At 33.5% G+C, this 19,881-nt stretch overlaps 1 protein-coding gene and 1 long non-coding RNA gene across 7 annotated transcripts in view; one reads left to right on the forward strand and one right to left on the reverse strand.

Moving 5' to 3' along the window:
* Positions 1-4,383: 4,383 nt before the first annotated feature.
* LOC110111259 (DNA mismatch repair protein MLH3) overlaps positions 4,384-19,881 on the reverse strand; it is an 82,278-nt gene continuing 66,780 nt past the window's right edge. For 5 of the 6 annotated variants that reach the window (XM_020843036.2, XM_028697550.1, XM_028697549.1 and 2 more), the window contains 5 exons: positions 18,154-18,202; positions 17,883-17,942; positions 5,813-5,885; positions 5,636-5,721; positions 4,384-4,729 (listed from right to left, as the gene is read on the reverse strand). In XM_020843036.2, coding sequence (XP_020698695.2) covers positions 4,544-4,729; positions 5,636-5,721; positions 5,813-5,885; positions 17,883-17,942; positions 18,154-18,202 — 454 coding nt within the window. In that variant the 3' untranslated portion in view covers positions 4,384-4,543. Of the gene's footprint in view, positions 4,730-5,635; positions 5,722-5,812; positions 5,886-17,882; positions 17,943-18,153; positions 18,203-19,881 lie in introns of those variants that run through there. The other variant, XR_002304845.2, reaches the window with a different exon arrangement.
* On the forward strand, positions 10,311-17,457 carry LOC114580338. The gene is made up of 3 exons (XR_003701711.1): positions 10,311-10,839; positions 16,313-16,369; positions 17,060-17,457. It is a non-coding gene; the product is annotated as an uncharacterized LOC114580338 (long non-coding RNA).

Consider the following 19,881-nt stretch of genomic DNA (forward strand, 5'->3'; position numbering starts at 1 on the left):
CTCATTTTTTAATTTTAGAATGTCTTGGTGTCTTTGACAACCTACAAACTAGGTGAAGAATAAGGATGTAAATGAGTCAAATACGAGAGACGTTGATGTGTTCATATTTGGCTCATTCGTTTTTTTTTTATTTGATTAATGTTCAAAATTATTTGTAAGTATCATGTTCATTTTCTAATTATTAAAACTTGAACGAGATTGTTCGGCCTGTGTTCCACTTGAATTTGATATGATCAAAGGGATCGATGCAAAATAAACATTATGATCAATTAGATTCATATTCCCTTCAAACAAGTTCATGTCTTGAATTTTAAACTTTGTGGAGTATTGTGCCTGACAATTTTGTTACAAAATACATTCAACGATTATGGTTGATGCTTCTCGGCTCTTGAAGTTAAAGGTATTTTATCATGACTTTTTGAAAGTAGGTCTTGTTAATTTCCATAGTCAACGTCAATTCTCTCAAATTAAGTGGTAGTCGATGAATTATAGAATTTCAAGATCCTCAAGAATTTCTACGAGTTAATTGGTTCTTAGAATATACTCCAAACTCAACTAATCATTTTGGTCAATTGTTATCATTTGGTTAAGTGGTTCCTAGAACATTACAATCAAGCTCTCTCTGTCATCTTATTATTCCAATCTTAGCTTCTAATCGTTGGCATATATATTCATGCTTACTACAGCCAAAAGGAGCTGTATCCAAGCTTGTTTATATGCTACACGATAATCATTTTGATACAAATGATAACAAAATAAGAGAGAAGAGAAGAAAGAGAATATACAATGACAATACTTCGACAAATTTATGTTATTTTGTTTACAAATTTCACCTGAGTTCAATTGCAGGCTTTGGCTAGCCTTAGGGCCGAGTATTCTCAGTTGAATGGGCATGAACAACCAGTATTTTGTAGTGAGTTTGGCAGGCACCATAGTGACTTTCGTTACTTTATTATTCTTGGAGGGTGGGCAAGCCCTAAACCTAGTTCTTATGAATCAACTAGATTGATTAAGGCTTCATTTGAGAAAACTTTTTTACTGTTTTTTAAGACAATTTTTAAATATGCATTCCTCCATGGTGCATTGTTAGCTCTTCTCCAAAGCTTATCGTAGATAAACTCATTCAACTTCAAAAATCAAATGAGTTTTTTAACCTAATTTAGGTGTCAGCTTTCATTGTCTTAATAAAAATCATAATATTTTTTAGGGATCTTATGCTTGCGCACAAATCCTCGTTGGAGCGGGTAAATAAAATCAATCTTTGTCAAAGATGGCCTCATAACTTCAACCATTGACATTCTGAAAAGAGTGAAGGCTGGATATTTATAAGGTAAAATCTTTTCTCATTAAAATTTCTTACATTTTTTTCTTGTCACTTGATATGATTTTCTAGGCTTTGTAAATGCTAGGGGTGCAATTATTGTTGTGGATGATGACAATATAGTTTATTAGCTGATTTCAAATTATTTATGGAGTGACCTTAGTATGCTTTAGAAAATCCCTTAAAACTTCCTATCAGATTGAAATCAGATGATCAAATAAAAGTGAGGGACTAATTTACTATTGCATTCGTGAACGTTGATATGATTTTTAACAAATTTAAGCAACTCGAACAAGTTTTCTGGTACTACAGACTCAAGTGCATGTCTACGGCTCTGGTACTACAGACTCAAGTGCATGTCTGTGATCCTCATCTCAGGCCTTTAATAAGCGTGGCTTGTGCCAAAAATTAATTCAAATTGTTAACCTCTAAGATCTCGCGTTAAAATTAAATAAGAAAATTTATCAACAAGGCACCTACTTCGCCCTCATTTTTAACATTATTTGACAATTTATTAATGGCTTTGACAACTTACAAACAACATGAAGATTAAGGGTGTAAATGAGTTGAATACGAGCAAGATTGATAAGTGTTATGTTTAGATTTTTTTTTTTTTAGTTTGACTAATGTTCAGAATTATTTGTAGTATCATGTTCAAGTTCTAATTGCTCAAACTTAAACAAGCTTGTGTTCCACTCAAATTTGTTCAAATTATTAAAAAAGAAATTTAATTTTAATTATTTTAATAAAAAGTTAGCATAGAGATCAATAAATATTTAGTATAAGTTCAAAGCATATTAATATATATTTATATTTTTTAAAGAATAAATAAGTTATGGATGATGCTTTTTGGCTTTTGAAGTTTGAGGTATTTCAACATGGCATTTTGAAAGCTAGGTCTTGTTAATTACCAATGTCAATGTCAATGCTCTCAAATTCAGTGGTTGTCGATGAATTATGGTGTTTCAAGATCATCCTAGTAAATTTCTTCAAGTATAGCGATTCTTAGAACATGCTCCAAATCTCATTGAATCATTTTAGTCAGTTTTTTCTCCATTTGATTAATTTGTATAGTAGCGATAAAATCTTAGTTTTCCATTATAATCAATCTCTCGCTATCATCTTATCATTCTAATCTTAGCTTCTAGTCCTTTGCATGTATGCTCACTACTGCTAAATGATGTTGGATTCAAACTTTTCCATATGGAACAAGAGAATCATTCTGATTTGAATGATTAAGAAATAAGAGACAAGAGCAGAAAGAAAGATAATAAACAACAATAAGTTCAAGGATCTCACTATAAAGTAAAATTCTTATGCAAAAGATTTGATATGTCGAGTTGGGCAAATTATTAGGTCCGGTCACCGGATCTATTTCTAGGTCCGGACATCCACTAAAAATTTACCATGTGAACTACGCTTTGAGTCAAAAAAGCGCAGGTAGAGTGTAGTCAAAAAAGTGCAGTCAAAGAGCACAGTTAAAAAAGCAATCCACGTGACAAGTTTTAATTGGATGTCCGAATCTAGAAATAGGTCTGATGACCGGACCTAATAAATTTCCGTCGAGTTGACCCTCTAATCCTCTAGCTTGTGTCAAAGCACAGCAATGCAACATTTAAGGCAATTGCAAGGTTTAGAAAATGTTCACTAGAAAATGAACTTAGCCTAGTTCATGTGAATTAACTAGATTGATTAAATCTAGTCTATGCGATATTTTGGTGTATAACATGTGCTAGTGTTAATTTCATTGAGAAACTTTGTTCCCTCTATAATTATCATTTCAATTGATCTGAAACTTAAAATATTGATATGTAACAGTTCCCTTGTAATTTATCATACCATAGTGAACTATGCAAGTTTTATGATAATTTATCAAGAATAATTATGTCTTACTAAAAACACATATTAGACATACAATCGACTAATAAACATTGAACTAACTATCAGTCATTGTTCAAAAAAAAAAATGAACTTCATTTGTTAGTGCTTAAAATCTCTAGAATTTTTTTTTTTTTTTTTTTACTTCTAGACATCTAGAAAATTCTCTTTTATTTGTAACATTTTATATCAAGTCAAATTTGAGATCAATACATATGCCTCTTATATCCTAAAAATCTTCCCCATCTTTTTTCTTTAACAAAATGATACCATAACAATGATGAAATGATAAAGGGTTCCCTTTAAAATTTCAAAGCTCATAAGAAAATATTTACAATAAGTGGAGCAACAAGATAAAAATCCTACTAAAAAGTTCCAAAAAAATCTCCAATGCAACTATGAACAAAGCATGAGAGTTTTGAACTGGTAAGAAGTGAGTTGATGAAATGTATAAAGGAAAAAAAAATCATCTTCAAAAACTTGAGTTAAGTTTAAACTTATATTCATGAAAAAATTCAAATACAATTTCTATTATTTTTAAGAATATTTGGTATTACAATCATTTTGAAAAGCAATTACAAAAATTATTTTGAAAATATAAAGAAAATTTTGTATAACTCAAATGCAATTTTTAAGTTATTAGTCTCACCATTCAAAAAATAAAAATTTTACAATTTACAAGTATCGAGCTCTTAGTAATTAAACCTGTGATTAAAAATAAAGGATGACCCACCGGGCTTAGCTTGGTTGATGGGCGAGCACGATTGAAAACCCCTCAACCCATGTTTGAATCCCCTCTCAAACGGCTCGCCTCCTTTGAGGGGAGTAGCAAAGCGTGGACCCAACATCTGTTTGTTGGCTTCGCTAGATTCTGCCGGATGATTAGTTACGCCGTCATGCGCCTCATATGAGTGTGGCAACAGGTAGCCGCCCCGGCCATGATCTCGTAAAATGTTATTTTCTTGATATCCTTCAAATGTTTCATTCTCTTTTTTTAAGGTTAAGATATATTCTACAATGATTAATTTAGTCAATCTGAATGCCGAAAAATTGTCAAATCACTTTGGTATTATGGTCATCTGTGCCAATTTTGAATAAATAATCACATGAAAATGCTGAACATATGGATCAAAAGACCAGGAGATGTTTAATTACAGCACTTCAATTTTGAAGAGATTTTTATTCACATGTAAAAAAAAAGGAACTATATACACTGTATTGTATATTCCATTGATCAAATCATCAAAGAATGGGGTTTACAAATGACTTGCATCATATACACCATTTCCATACAAAGTACATCAACAGGAGAAGGCACCTTCTATTAAGATAGCGAGCACGAGATCAGCCATGGAGAAACCTTTTACACGACTCTAATCTTTGTCGCGCACGATGAATGCTCGGAGAGTGCCGGCGCAGTCCATGCCACTCATCTGAGCGACCGGGCATCGGCATGTCAAGTCTGGATAACTGCTCATGCAGGGCTACCATATTAAGAAGAGGTACAGTGGTTGGCCGACCATGAGCACACTAGCAACCCCATGCAATAATGAGAAGAAGATAAACATATAGAGAAGGAAACATTAAATTGTAAAGAATAATGCCATACTAACCAAATAGATCCACAATTATAAAAAAATTTAAAGTTATAAGTTAATTGATTCAATTAGAAGAATTTATGAGATAAAAGAACTTTAATCTAGATATAAGATTTAATCAGATATCAAGTCTTGAACTTTGATATAAGATTTGTATCAAACACAAGGTTTATTATTCAAATATATGTTTCATTTAATCCTGTCGTTGCCAGTCTCAAGTCCTGAATGAGAAAAATTAAGGATTGTGTTAGATAGTTGGCAGTTAGTGTAAAACTTGTTGAATAATCATCATATAATGTGTTTAACTCAAATATATCTTATAAGGTTGTCAACTCGTATATGAAAATTTGTGAATATAATTAAATTAGCTCAAATTCTATAGCTTTTACAAGATCCTAATCTTCGGGATGAATTAAGTTATCATTTCTTTAGCTGAAGGGAAAGAAATTCAGGAGTTAGAATTGGTCGCTCAAGACAATTTCGATTTAAGTCTTCTCCAAGTTGCGAATGTTGATTTTTTCAAAAATAATGTTAAGGGATGGGGGATTTTTAATTTGATATCATTTAGAGTGCTTGGCCCGGTCGTTTATGGTAGTTTTTTTGCTGTAATTTTCATCTATGTGGCCATTATTTGGTCTTGTAGTGTATTGTTCTTACTTTTTTTCTTTAAAAAAAAAAATCAAATGTTCCGATGATGTTGCCACATTCTAAGTATAGATTTATTTAGAGAGTGAAGCATCGTTCAATCATAGATATAAACATAAATTATTCATATTCTTTCCTTGAATTCTGCAAGAAAAGTGAAGTGGTTTCTATTTAATCAACAAGAGGATCAAACCTGGAAGCACAATGAAGTTGCTTTCAGTTCTTCAACAATGAGGGAACATTCTGAAGGCAACAGGGCATCTCCAAACATTATGGCACCTTTATGGCACAAACAGAGATCGAGATTAATTATTTAATGCACATTCAAAAAATGCTCATTTAATGCTAAGAGTTGGGGACAAGTGCATACCTCTGCAGGCTTTGTAATTTAGTACACGAAGCACTGCTGGCGGGATTATGGATGATCCATCCGTTTCAACCAACTATCATTAGATGAATAAAAACAAACATCAGAATGCAAGGCCAATGAAAATCACATCATTAGAGGAAAAATATATAAATAAATAAAAAGGTAAATCCATCCCTCCTCCCTGCTGTGTTCTCTCCTCTTTGTCTTGCTCTCTTCTTCCCTCGCTCCGCCATTTTTCTGCTCTCTTTAAAGTGGAGACAATGATGTACTTTTCACTTTTCGAGAAAGATCAGTCTCCCAATTTTAAAATATTATCTACTTTCTGATATAAACTTCACATTCAATGCACATCATGTATATTCATCTATGATATGAAAATTATCTTTCTCTCCAACCCCTGCACTTTCTTCTCTCCTCTTCATCTTGCTCTCTTCTTCCCGACCTCACCCATTTTTTCTGTCTCTTTCTCTATAGATAGACATATAGAGAGAAAGAGATCACTTCTCTCTTCTGTCAAAAATGATAGTTCTCCCAATTTAATATATTATTTACTTTCTGATATAATCTTCACAGACAAGGCGCACCATTGATTTTAAATCATATGGGACAAGTTTAATAGCATAAAGGTTTAATTATTCGTCCAATATATGAAAAAATTAGGGATGGTCAAACAACATAAAAAAATTGACATGAAATTTTAATTAGAATAATGTAATTATCTAATCAAACCATTAAATTCTCTTCTTTATCCAAAAGCTTAGCCTTCACTGAGATCATACAAAAAAGGGAGTAATCCGCTAAAGAAGGTAAAAAGGGAAGCCCTCTTCAAATGCACTTAAAGACCGTCTTCTAGGAGAAGAAATGTAAGGAAAAAATTGTGTCCGAATATCTTAATATAAATTATATCAAGATAGGTTTAAAAAAGATTACATCAATTTTGATATTAGTACAATACAAAATATTATTACATGGCGCTACTTGCAAAGCAGATATAATGCTTGTCAAGCTCATATAGATATAATTTATAATAGGATATAGATCCTGATAATTTTTGTTAACAAATGTGAACTACATTCACCAGATTTGATGTATCACAAAAAACCGCATTTATCATCCAAGCAAACACTCTAAAAAAATTATCAAATGGTCTCAAACATTTTAAAATCAAGCATGCCAACAATATTAATGATATTGAAATCTTACAACCGTAAGCCATAATGTAATGTACTCTAGAAAAGAAGAGAATGATGATTCCTCCTGAAAGTAGAAAAAGTTCTCTGGTAACATTAACCTTCAATCTCCCTCATAGAAGCTAGTGGCCAACAATAGCAATAATGAAAGAAAAAAATGCCATAGAAAATAATTTTCTAAGAAAAACATCAACACTTTAGACAACACTCAGCAAAAATGAATGAAAAATGTGAATTCAAAAGAGTCTAAGATGTCTAATGTAATATAAGATGAGATGTAAAATGAAAGCTATTCAATAGGATTTTTATGATAAAAGCAGCAACATGATTGGTGTCCCTTTAGGATAGTGATGGAAGGTTATTTGGCTACTGGTGAAGCAGAAATTCAGAGTTTGAACAAATTTGGTGTTGAAACTTCTAGGCAATCAAAAGGTAAGTTTTCTTGGAGAAATGGGGAGAAAGTCCAATTCAAATGTTTGGGATGTTAAGGAACTAATGATTGTGTTTTATGAATTTTGGATGAGTGGACGAGGAGTTATTTTGCAAATTTTGATGCCTAATAGAGTTATTTTGCAAATCTATATTGCATTTTCATAATTATTACTATTGCATTTGCTATTGTACTTGTTCATGTTGATTATGAATGTTTTATGCAAAATCGAATGTAACATTTGAAAATAGATGATATTGTTGACCTCGATTTTCATTCAAGTGCTGAATTGACTCACATTTTCCGCAGTGCGCTTTCCGTGCGCTTTCTGTGCGCTTCCCATGCGCTTTTCTCCTAAATGAGCCATTTTGACTCATATTTGCCGTGGTACACTTTCCGTGCGCTTTAGGTGTGCTTTCCATGCGCTTTACCTGCGCTTTACCAGTGCTTTACTTGCGCTTAATTTAAAATATATATTTTTTAATATCCGGACTTTTCTCCGCGTCCTGTCAACTGATCCAATAATTTGCCCTAGCCGCAAGCCTCTTTGGATCTTCTTTTTTTCTTTCGGGCGAGTAGCCGCCCTCTGGCTCTCTCGTCTCTTTAGTTCGCAAAAAAGAACCTAGCCGTCAGCCTCACGACAGGAGATCGAGATCCCTCTCCGGCTCTGACTCTCAGTCTCTCAGTGTTTGCAAGCTCCAGAGAGCCGAAGTTCCTCTACTCGCAAGGTGAGCTCCCTCTTCTTTCCTTATTTTTTTTCTTCTTCTACTTCTTCTTTTTCTTCTTCTTTACCTCACTCTTCTTCCAGGTTTCTTCCTTCTCCCCATTTTCTCTTCTTTTCTTTCTAACCCTTCTTCTAACCCTTCTTCACCCTTCTCATTCTCTGTTCTTCTCCTCTCCTTGTAAAAAAAATTAAATTAAATTAAATAGCAATATTACTTGTTTCTTCTAAGACATTGATATCAGATGGTAGGATGAATGATTTCATAGGACGTGAACAAAGCTTTTGTTGATCTTATATCACTTGAAATGAACGCTTAGTATATGAAGTTCACATTCATTTATGACCTATGCTATGTCATTTAGATATTTTTGTGTAGGTTGTGGAAGATGGTGAAAATCCATATTGTTTTTTATAAAGAGACATAAATAAGATGCATGTAAGGTGTTTGTCTTTTTGCCTCTATAGAAATAGCATGAATATTTGGGCAAGAAAAAGCTATGGGAAGACATATTTTCAACTTGCTTCACTTGTACCTTTGGGAGAATGAGTTGGATTGAGATAAGATACTCATGTGCTTAGGTACATCTTAGAGAACAATATGCTCAAAACATACATATGAAATGATCTATGTGACAACTATTCGCTTGCTTAATGAAGTTCTAACAGAATTCTGTTAAAGATTATTTTCTTAATACCGTCATGAGAAATATAGTGGTGATATAAGGTTGAATAAGAATGCATATATCCACATTCTCTTGGTGGATAAAAGGAGGGATCCATATGATTTTCTATGGAATTGATTCAACGGTACATTGGAGTATTGGGTTATTCTCTTGAGCTTTGGCAAAATGTTTCTTCTTGTTGGAAAGCTTTATGAGTTGTTTTGTGATAAGTTTTATGAATATTTTACGAGGCTTTATAGTTTTACCCCACACCAAATAAGAAGAAAGGCACTTGATTGTTTTTTGTTAAAAAAGTGTTTAGTGGGATTTTTATGTGTCATTTTATTTGAAATTTTTCATGAGTTGTTTTAGGATTCATAGCTTTATGATTAGCTTTGTGTGGTTGACTCGTTGATGTCTTTTTAGAACGAGGTGGTTTTCGTGGGAGAAGTTGTCTTTCTTCTTGCTTGCACTTATTTTCTTAGTGGTTTTGGATTAGTGTGTAGCAAGATCATGTTTTGGGTTTTAAGTGAAAAGTCTATTTTGATTCTATTTTTGGGGGTTTGCTCCCCTTTTGTCATTTGGAGCTTTATTTAGAGGGTAGTTAAGTCGTTTGAGTTGGGTATTTATTCAAGTGTTTTATTTGGAATGTGTGGAAAGTAAAGGGCATTAAAAATGCTTTCTTCCTTATTCGTATCACCATCAAATTGGGGGAGAAGGTTATTTTAGAGGCACACTTGATTTCAAAGAAGTGTACCTAACAATAACAATGCATACATTTCTTTTATGTCTGATTTTCATTCTTTTCTTTCTACTGCTTTGCTAATTATTATATACTTTTATCCATAGATCCCTAAGCCATTGACACATGTACGAAAGTCCCAAAGGGTTAGAAAACAAAACTCTTTTTAGTCCTACAACTTTAGTGACACCTAAGGACAAAAATTAAGGACCGAGTCTTAGATAACATAGACTTAGGATGCATGCTCCCTATAGGATAGAGACATCAAAATGAAAACTTAGTAACACGCTTCCCTAAATTTAGTTTTATTTAATCCACTAATAATCTACCAATGAAAATCAACCATAATTCAATCCTTTAAAATGCACTAAAACACTTAATTTTTATTCAAACCATAATTAATATTTCATAACCATTAAAAATATCAAATCTAAATCAAGTTCAACTAAACTAATAATTAACTCCTAACCAATCTAAAATTAAAAGAAGTAGACTTAATCAGGATATCAAATCATAAGCTAAAATTTATTAGGATAAAAGACTCCTAAAATATCGGACCTTAGATCAATCTTTAAAATCAACCAACAAACTTGATTAATAAATTGCCTAATCTATTTTTCTTTTCTAATTACAACAAACTAATAATTCAACAAAAATTGGTTGCCACTGGGAAACTCAGGCCTACGAGGCTATTAAGTTAGCCCCAAGGAGGGTGAAATAAACCTCACGGCCTCGGTGTGAAATAAAGGTGATAATCAATCAAATCCTAAAATAAAATCTCTAAAATCAACCTTAAAACACTAAGATTTAAACTCTAATTAAAACTTCTTTTTTATCCTTTAACAAATCAAATGCCAATAATTCTAACTAAATCATCCTACATACGACATAACATAAACCACACAGCCTGTTACACACACTTTAAACTTGTTTGGTCAGGACACGACTTCTAGACCTAGGTTAGGCTGATGTTGTATCTTATTATTTAATGTTTACTACATGCACATGTTTTATAAATGCTATTCTTAAATTCCCAGTTAGTTATATTTTTATTTACTTGCATTTCTTTTCTGAATGACATCTACGCTCATTTGCATATTTCTCTTTTATCTTATCTTGCGAGGTACATCGGAGCTTAATGATCGGGAGCTAAACGGGACCATTTGCTTATAAGCTTTTAAGTGGCAGCGCCACAGCTAGGTACATCGGGTCTCGCACGTTCAAGAATCAATGATCAGTTTGCTTGCTTGGAACTTGTAAGTGGCAACGCCACGGTCAGGTATAATTTCTGCAACTAATAAACTCTTAATTACATATCAGAATTGCTACACATCACACACATATTGTTAATAGGTATTCTAGCATGTTTAGGTAGCTAGCCTTAGGATAGTTCACTGACGAAGCTTTGGCTCTATAGGTCAAAGCTTGCCCCTTTTCTGTGAGCCCTAGAGACCTCTATGGTCACTTTAGGCCTGTAGAGTAGAACCACCCATTTATGCCATTGGGTATCGTTGTTTTCCCACACGAAGTGGGCATCGCTAGGATTTTGGCCTTTTTCTGGTTTTGGGTATGATACCCCCACCTTCTGTGAGCCTAGGCCACCTATTTGTGCCATTGGGCATCGTTGTTTTCCCACACGAAGTGGGCATTGCTAGGATGATTATTCTATTGTGATATGATGCAGATACCTTGCCTGGAGGGTATCTAATGTGTTTATTTATTTTTTTTTCTGTACTCTGGATGTCATGCATGCATTTGTATTACACACCTTATTTTACATTGCACGTCACTCACATGCATACATTACATCAGTAGACGTATGAATATTTTGTATCCTTTTCATGCATCATACAGCGATAGGTATATTCTTTTGCATATTATAGAGTCCTTGATTAAGATCTTTTGAACTACAAATCCTTGATTCCTTAGGATAGAGCATTCTTATCTTGTATACATATAGGGCGATTGATTGTGTTTAGGATGTTATCTGGCAGCTCACTCCAGGCAAGCATAAGCCCAGATTGTACACCCCTCAGTGTGTCTCCTTTCATCTGTATTTTGAGTCTGTCATTTCTTTTAGGATAGTAATCCGATCTCTGATCTTTTAAACTCAAAATCTTAATTATATCTTTATTCATTTAAAAGAGTCTAATCATCACTAAGGATAAAGAGAAGAGTTTATTTTCTTTTGGGTAGAATTTAGGAACTTTCTCTATGCATCAAATCAAGAAGTGAATAATACGACACCCTTAATCGAGAGTTTTTCTAGGTCAAGGCCTAGAATGTAATTAACTACAGGGGCTTGCGCCCGTAGGAAACCGATCCCCACAATCAAATAAATCATGTTCGAGCTGATGTATCGAATAGGGGAAATCTCGTGAATTTAGGGTTATATATATTATTATCCATCGAGGTGTGTAGGTGAAAGCCGATATCCTCCATGGCTAATCGTATCTATAACTCCATCTGCTCTTCCATCGGCCTGCATGCGTCGGGTGTAAAGGCCTACGACCATTTTGTCCTACGGGATAGTGTGATCGTACTATTTGCATTCGAATCTCATGAGCAGAATCCTTTCGGAGACCCACAGATATGAAATATCTATCAAATCAATTGAATTCTTTAGGTTACAATCATAAACAATTTTGGATGATAACTATAAACAGCTTTAAAAGGTGAAAAGTAACAATCAAATTTTGTAATTAATCTTGAAGATTTCAATCATAATTTGAAATACAGCAAACCTTTTGTCAATAGCATCTTTTTCTCTGATTTGATGAAAGTATTCACAATATTTTGAAATTATTCAAATTTATCTAAAGTGGCAACTTTATGAGGTATGTTGATATGGATCTTCTAATTCTAGCCTTAGTAAATGTAAATATGATGATTTGAAACAATATCATAAATTGTACATTCATTGTTTAGATTTTTTCTCCTTTCTCAAATCTTGATTCTTTGGTCCTTTCCAGCGCCCTTTTTTTATCAATTGAAACGACACATAATTAATTTTAATTTTTTTATTTAAAATGTTTCATTTGAAAGTAATTATGTGGGGGGTTCTTTGTTTGTTTGAAAATCTGGCAGCCTCCTAGTGCCCCCTCCCCGCGAAGGGAGGTTGGGAGGCACTTGCCCTTCAAATCCGCCCAGCCGGATTAAAGATTTGACGGCCGAGGGCTTCGGGATGATGATTGGTCCCGGCACTAAACAAGTCTTCAAGTCATCAATTTGCTCGCGGTACTTGTTAATTAAATATGACTTAATTAAAAAAAGGCTCTTCTAATTTCTTGAAAATCAGGCAACCACTTATTTGTTTAATTGGTGGGACCCCCTCTCTCTCTCTCTCACATTTATTTATTTTAAAACACTCCTTTGTTAAAATTCATTTACTCACAGTCGTTCAGAAATAAACAAAACATGAACAATTTGTTGGAGACAGGCCAGAGCATTGTGATCGCACACGGGCTCGACAACAAGTGGCAAACATGAGGCAGGGCCGATCGAGTCAGAATTGGAGACGCACGAGCGAGTCACGTGTGTGGCTATCACACGAGAGGGAGAGAGTGATCGGGTCAGAGTCTTGCGGCTTGGTTTCATGCGGGATAGTGCAGACGATCGAGAGAGGGAGGTCAGGCAAGCATAATCGTATTTTTGTGTGGGAGGGAGAGTCGAGCATGTGAGATGATCGGGTCGAAGACACAAGCAGATGGCAGCATCAGAGTCGAAGATGGTAGAAGACGGTGTCAGTTGAGTCCTACGTGTGTGAGTACGAACGAACAAAGGGAGTTGGGGCTTCCTGTGTGCGGTTAAGTTGGAGTCGCGGGGGGATCAAAAGCCTCGAATGGGATTCCACATGCCTCTAAGTTCGGGTGCTAGATCAGACATCATAATAAGTAGGGAGTCAAGTGGTTTTGTCGTTTGGGCCTAACAGTTGTGTCGTTTGAGAGTGAACCGCATGAGGTGGGGCCAGTTGGGCTAGTCAGTGGCCAACAAATACCCATATGAAGAGAATAATCGTCATACATCATAATAAGTAGGGTATATATGTTCAAAAATCAATTTCTTAGTTACCAAAAATAAATACTTCAATTAGACCTCAATTATAGTCATGTTTATCAAAAATGTCAACTAGAGAGGACCTTGATTATCAAATGATCTTAAATTTCAAGATAAATATTTTGAGCCTAAATTCCCACAAAAATGCAAAACTCAAAAAAAAAATCATAAACCTAGAAAGTATTCAACCAACAAACAATTATCAAAAGGTGAGACCATCGAATCCATATATCCCCAGCTACGGTTTGCCAAGGTTAACAAATTTAAGATAACTTAAGCTTATAGAGAGCCAAAGTTATATTGACCTAATCAGACTAAAGGATCTTCATAAGAGTATGTGTTGCTTCCACCAAAAGACCTTGTAGATATGCGATAGATGTCTAACTAAAAAGACAAATTGAAGTCGATCTCAACTAACGAAAGACTTTGCACCCTATCAAGTGCAATATATGATTCGTAACTCAAGGGGCTGGAGCTATTAACAAATACTTAGCTATGGCCATCACTAAAATAAAATCTTGGTATTTTACGATGAAACCACTCGATTAGAGGGTCCGACATAACTGTTACTTAGTGGTGCCTTTGGCGACAAAACCACCTTGTTTGATGACACATGCCACTTAAGTATTTTTATATCTTGTAATTTTCTACAGGTTTTCATATTTCTATAAAAATTTAGTCAGAAATAATTAGAATTGAGATTTTCGGGTATTTTGAAAATAGAGTCTCCTCTAATTGAGATTTGCTACTAACATAACTATCATCAAGGTAATAACATTTGTATTTTTGAACTTCGAATACTTTCTGGACTGCTAGTAGAGGATTGGATTTATGGAATTCAAGTTTTGTCAATTTCAATTTTTGTGACGTGGTGGACTGGACTTAAAACATGGGACTTATGACCTTATCTTGTAGGGAAAGTGGCCCACTCGAGAACATCATGCAACATTGAGAGTTTGAATCTTATAAAAATAACAAAATCTAGTTTAGAGTAATAGCACAAATATTTTTTATGATGGTTGCACGCTTCTTAAGGCAAGGTAAATTTAAATTCAATTTATTTTCATTCTCTGTAGCATTCTCAAACTTTTATGATTAGTGTATTTGTCGAAGCAAATGCAAATATTTGACTTTTAATGACTTGATATTTCTCTCGAATAATGTGCATGATTTTTTATGTAATTTACTAATTTGGATTGCTTACTTGAACGTTTTTTAATATATTGTAATTGAGTCTAAAACTTTTATAGGGATGCAAGCCTGCGATTTGCAAATATCCAGATTTTGCAAATTGCACAAACGTTGGGTCATTAGGATGCATGCAATATTTTGTTTTGAGTTTTAAAACATCGCCTTAATTATGCTTGAATATATTTATTGTAAATCTGGTGGCATTTGTTACAATATAGATTCTTATTGTTCATTTAAGACAGTCCATTTTGTTGCTTGCATTTAGTCCTTAGTTTATTGAATTCTGAACGTTTAATAAATTCTCCAGCACAGGTCATCATAGTCTGTCAAAACCTAAACCATACGATATAATATTTTGTTGGAATCTTTCAATTTAATATCATTAGTATAGTCATTTAATTTTCCTAGCGTTGATATTCAACTATTATCAATTGATATGTTTAACATGCATCAAGAATCGACTTAATATGTGAAAGATAACATCTATACTTAAGTAAATATTATATTCTATTAAACATTCCTAATTGAAAATGTAAAACCCGAAATTCGTCGTTTGAGTGCGTCGCACGCATATCGATGCGCCGCGACGAACTTAAGTGAATTTTCGATGTCGTCGGAATTTGACGAAATAAATTTTATTAGATTCGTCTCGAAATTTCGAGCAAAACGGTATAAAGAACTTATATTAAATTTCGCGCGGATTTGGAGTTAAAATTCGCCGAAGTGCTTTAAGTAACTTTTGGCTAGACTTTCCATTTTTACCCCTAAGCCCTCTTAAGGGAAATGAGTTTGGCAAGGGCACATGCATAAAATGGCATTTGCATTTCTCTAAAATCCCTCATAAGCCCTAAGGGACCGAAACATTTCGGTCCCTTGTTGTTTTGTTCGGCCGACCGAGAGAGAGGGCGACGGGAGAAGGGGAGAAGCGGCGGGAGCTCCTTCCAAGCCAGCGATTCCGGCGAGAATCTTTAGGAAAAACGTGGGGAAAGCCTTGGAGTAAGTGTTTCTTCAATTATATGAAAGATTTCATGAGATTTTGTGTTTAGAAAAATTTTAGGGTTTGTGTTTTTGAGAAATTTCTTTAGGAAACTTTTAGGGTTTGACTTGATCTATGTTTTCCTACCATTCATGTCAAATTTTTTTAGAAAAACATTAAATCCGAAATTAGGGCTTAATAAAACTTTTTCTTTAAGTAAGGATTGATGTTAGGAATGATTTACAAGCGTAATTGAAATAAGATTTTAAGTTTTCCTTAACAAAATTTTAGAGTTTTAAATTAGGGCTTTTTCAAAAGATAGGGTTTTGATCTTGCATGTTCACGAATGTTGTTCCTAATGGTTTAGGAGGCCTCTAATGAAAAAGAAAATGAAATTTTGATAAAAAAAATCTTTTTCCCTAATTTATTAATTAATTAATCCGAAAATCAACAATTAAATTTTAGAATAAAATAATGATTTTGGATATGTGAATGTATATGTTTAATTTTGGAATTTCTTTTCCCTTAGGTTGAATAAGGGAAAGTGGTAAGAGTGCGAAGAAGTGTAGCAAAGAAAGGCTTAAGTGTAAGTGACATATTGCCTTCTAAAATTCATAGAATTCTTTATGTATTGTCTATGTTTATGAACTTCATTAATTAAAGCTCATGTATTGTTATGTTTTTCTTTATGTTGCATATGATACCTCATGTATTGTTCGTGGAATTTCATTTTACTTTCATGCCCACTACAAGCATACCCACTACAAGCATACACATTACAAGCATACACATACATGTGGCATATCATCTGATTTTATAAATCTCTTATGTTATAATGTAAAATATCTTATTACTATGAGTAGAGAATACAAGTTTGTGTATGTTGAATTTCGGAGTACCAATTATGGTGCATTGGCACAATAAGGTTCTTGAGAACAATAAGGCTCTTGGAGCAATATGAGGATAAATGGCCAAATATGAAATTGTACCTGATCAGTACATTAAAGGTACTCCGGTACGGGTGTATTATAGTAACTAGTAATAGTTGATATTTGTTAAGTAAGAAGGGACATGTAATATGGCATTCTTATAAATGACATAACTTCTACATATGGCATCCTTACATCAAAGCATCAACCTTACATATGACAAAACATTTACCTTACATCGACTTACATTGTTATCTTGCATATTACATTCTTCATTGTATGAATTTTAGTTTGAAATTTGTCATTTGCTGAGCGTAGCTCACTCCCTAGCTTTGGGAAATTTTCAGGAGAACATACCCGTAAGTGATGGCAGAACACCCGAGGTTTACATATAGTCGACGAGCAACGGGTGACAGGTTCTTACTGTTTTGTTTTAGTTATGAATTTTTGGGTGGTTTTATCATGAATGACTAGATTGAATTTATACCACCTTGTACATGATCTTCTTTTGTGATGGTTTTAAATGTGATACTTATTGGAAAAAGTTTAGAGGCGCTTTTATTATACTTTTATTATCTTTAGAATTTCATGAAACTGATGATGAGCACTTAAATTACATGTCCGATCTCGTTCCCGCCTCATACCTACGAGCTCACCGGGCCGGATCGTGACAGAAAATATCTTAAATTTCTTTAGATAGGTGATCTCATAAAAATTCAGTAGGCTTCTTAAAATCATCATGGTATGCTTCTATCCAACCAAAATTATTTAATAAATACTAATATATGTATTTCAATAATTTTTGAAATGGGTGAAAAATAAGGTATAATTTTTAGCAGAGATTTTCATCTTTTTTTTTTAAATTTTGTATATTGCAGAACCTGAATAATTAAATTGCCAGGTATAATGTTTTTATAGAAAATAAATAGGCAGTGAATTACAAAATTGTTTGATAGTAGTACAAGTAGTTAACGTGGAAATAAAAAATACTCACTACAACGACACCTGTAGAGATTAAAGGGCATAGCGTGACATGGAATCAAGAAACCTGGGAGCCCTGCTGTACCCAGAAAGGGCTCAAAAAGTGATCAAGGCATATATGATCTAAACGAATTAGAACAATATGCAGAAAGATAACGTGCTAAAGTAGATCATTAAGTATACAATTACCTGCTCAATATATTCTAGAAGATCTTTGCCTGTCAAATCAGTACCCAAAATATGCGGTACCTGAGAAAAGACTTGATATAAATATCAATAGAGAAAGTAGTAATCCAAGCTCTATGCTTAAATGGGTTATGATAAATGTTAATACAAAAACAAGTAAAGTGTAATCTAAATTAGTAAATATAGCAGTGAAAACTAAATGCCAATAAGTACATGGATCAATTGCAATATCACAATTTTTATAAATCAGTCTTTACAACCAGTAAGGACTTACAGCAACAAGCGTAGCTCTGCATTCGTGTTGCCTTAGAAAATCCATGCCCCTGAAGTGAAGACATTCATTGAAATCAAAATTAATTATAACATCACTATCTAAAATTCAACAAATGTGATTAAAAAAATAGATTACAAATTATTAGGAGCTGTTCCTTTTCTTCTCCTAATGCTACTTTTGTATTTCCATTAAATATATAAATACTGAATAACTGGATGGTCCTTAACGCTCTTACCTGGTTGGAAGATATCTTAGATTTATATTAAGATTTTCACATATGAAAAACGCAATTATCTTGGCTGTGTTACTCATATATGAAAAATGTCAAAGCAAACAAAGAGCCCAGAGAATCTTTCTTAGAAAAGTTTAGATAAAACAAAAAAGGCTTGCTCACAATCCTCGTGATTTAAGGGAATAAAGTACTGCATGTGTAACTATTTGACAAATTTAAACTATTATATAGATCAAAAAACAATGTTGATTTAATACTGATTCATTGGCTATTAAATATTCACCGAGTCCTCAGAGGTAAAAAAATGAGAATTTCATTTTCTAATTAATGCCAAAAATACGACTACATTTTATTAAAATATAAACTTCGACAGTGTATGAGGCACAGGGATGAGTTCAAATTATATGAAAATTTTGAAAAATAAAATAAAATAAACTAAGAATTGGATTACATTACAAAGGACATTTTATATAGGAAAAAGGTATGTTCTATCACAAAAGATTAATGAGGGGAAGGATGGTCCTATTTTACAATAACAAATCAAAAAAAGGAAAAAACTGAGAGAATATACAACGACTAGCATCATAAAGAGCATCAATAGTTAACAGAAAGTTATCTTGTGAAGCAATCTAAAAATACATTAAAATTGCAAATTAAAGACATCCTTTTCTTAAAACACAGACAAACATAGAAATAATAAAAAACACTATTATATCCCACAATAGCCACAATAGCTTAAACAAATACAGCCACACCTTACAAAAATCAAATAAAGAGGACACAACAACACCATACGATTAATCAAGCTTCGAGAAGAAAGATATAGATGGAATGAGAACCGTGGAGAGAAAAAGAAGATAGAAGTCCGAGACGAAATTTTAGAAGATAGAGAGGTAGAAGAAAATAGCTCGCAAGCTATATAAGCCCGCGTGTCTCACTTTCCAAAAATTCTTTACAATTCACCCTTTTTTTCAAAGAAAATCAGCCACCTTTTATAGGAGAAGAAGGCCCTCACATAAATGTGCCACCCAAATAGCTAATAGAAACTAATCAAGACAACCAGTTTTTGAGAAGGTAAAACACTAGTCTAGGATTCAGCAAGGAGGGGAGATGAATGGCAAGCAGCAGGAAAACCGAAGCCTTAGCTGGGAAAACCAAAGGCTAGCAGGGAAACCAAAATCTGCATGAAAAACCAACAGCATGGAATCCAATGAATATTTGAAAAATGTGGCTGATTTTCTTTGAAAAAAAAGGAGTGAATTGTGATTTTTGGAAAGTGAAACATGCGGGATTAAATAGCTTGCGAGCTATTTTCTTCTACCTCCCTATCTTCTAAAACTTCATCTCGGACTTTCATCTACTTCTTTTGTCCATGGTTCTCATTCCACATATATCTTTCTTCTCAAAATTTTGATAAGTTGTAAGGTGTCGTTGTGTCGTATTTTATTTTAAGTTCTAAGGTGTTGTGTTCTTTTTTTTTTTTATTTGAAGTTGTA

The sequence above is a fragment of the Dendrobium catenatum genome, unplaced genomic scaffold (genome assembly GCF_001605985.2).
Source record: "Dendrobium catenatum unplaced genomic scaffold, ASM160598v2 fragScaff_scaffold_970, whole genome shotgun sequence".
In the NCBI taxonomy this organism is placed as follows: Eukaryota; Viridiplantae; Streptophyta; class Magnoliopsida; order Asparagales; family Orchidaceae; genus Dendrobium; species Dendrobium catenatum.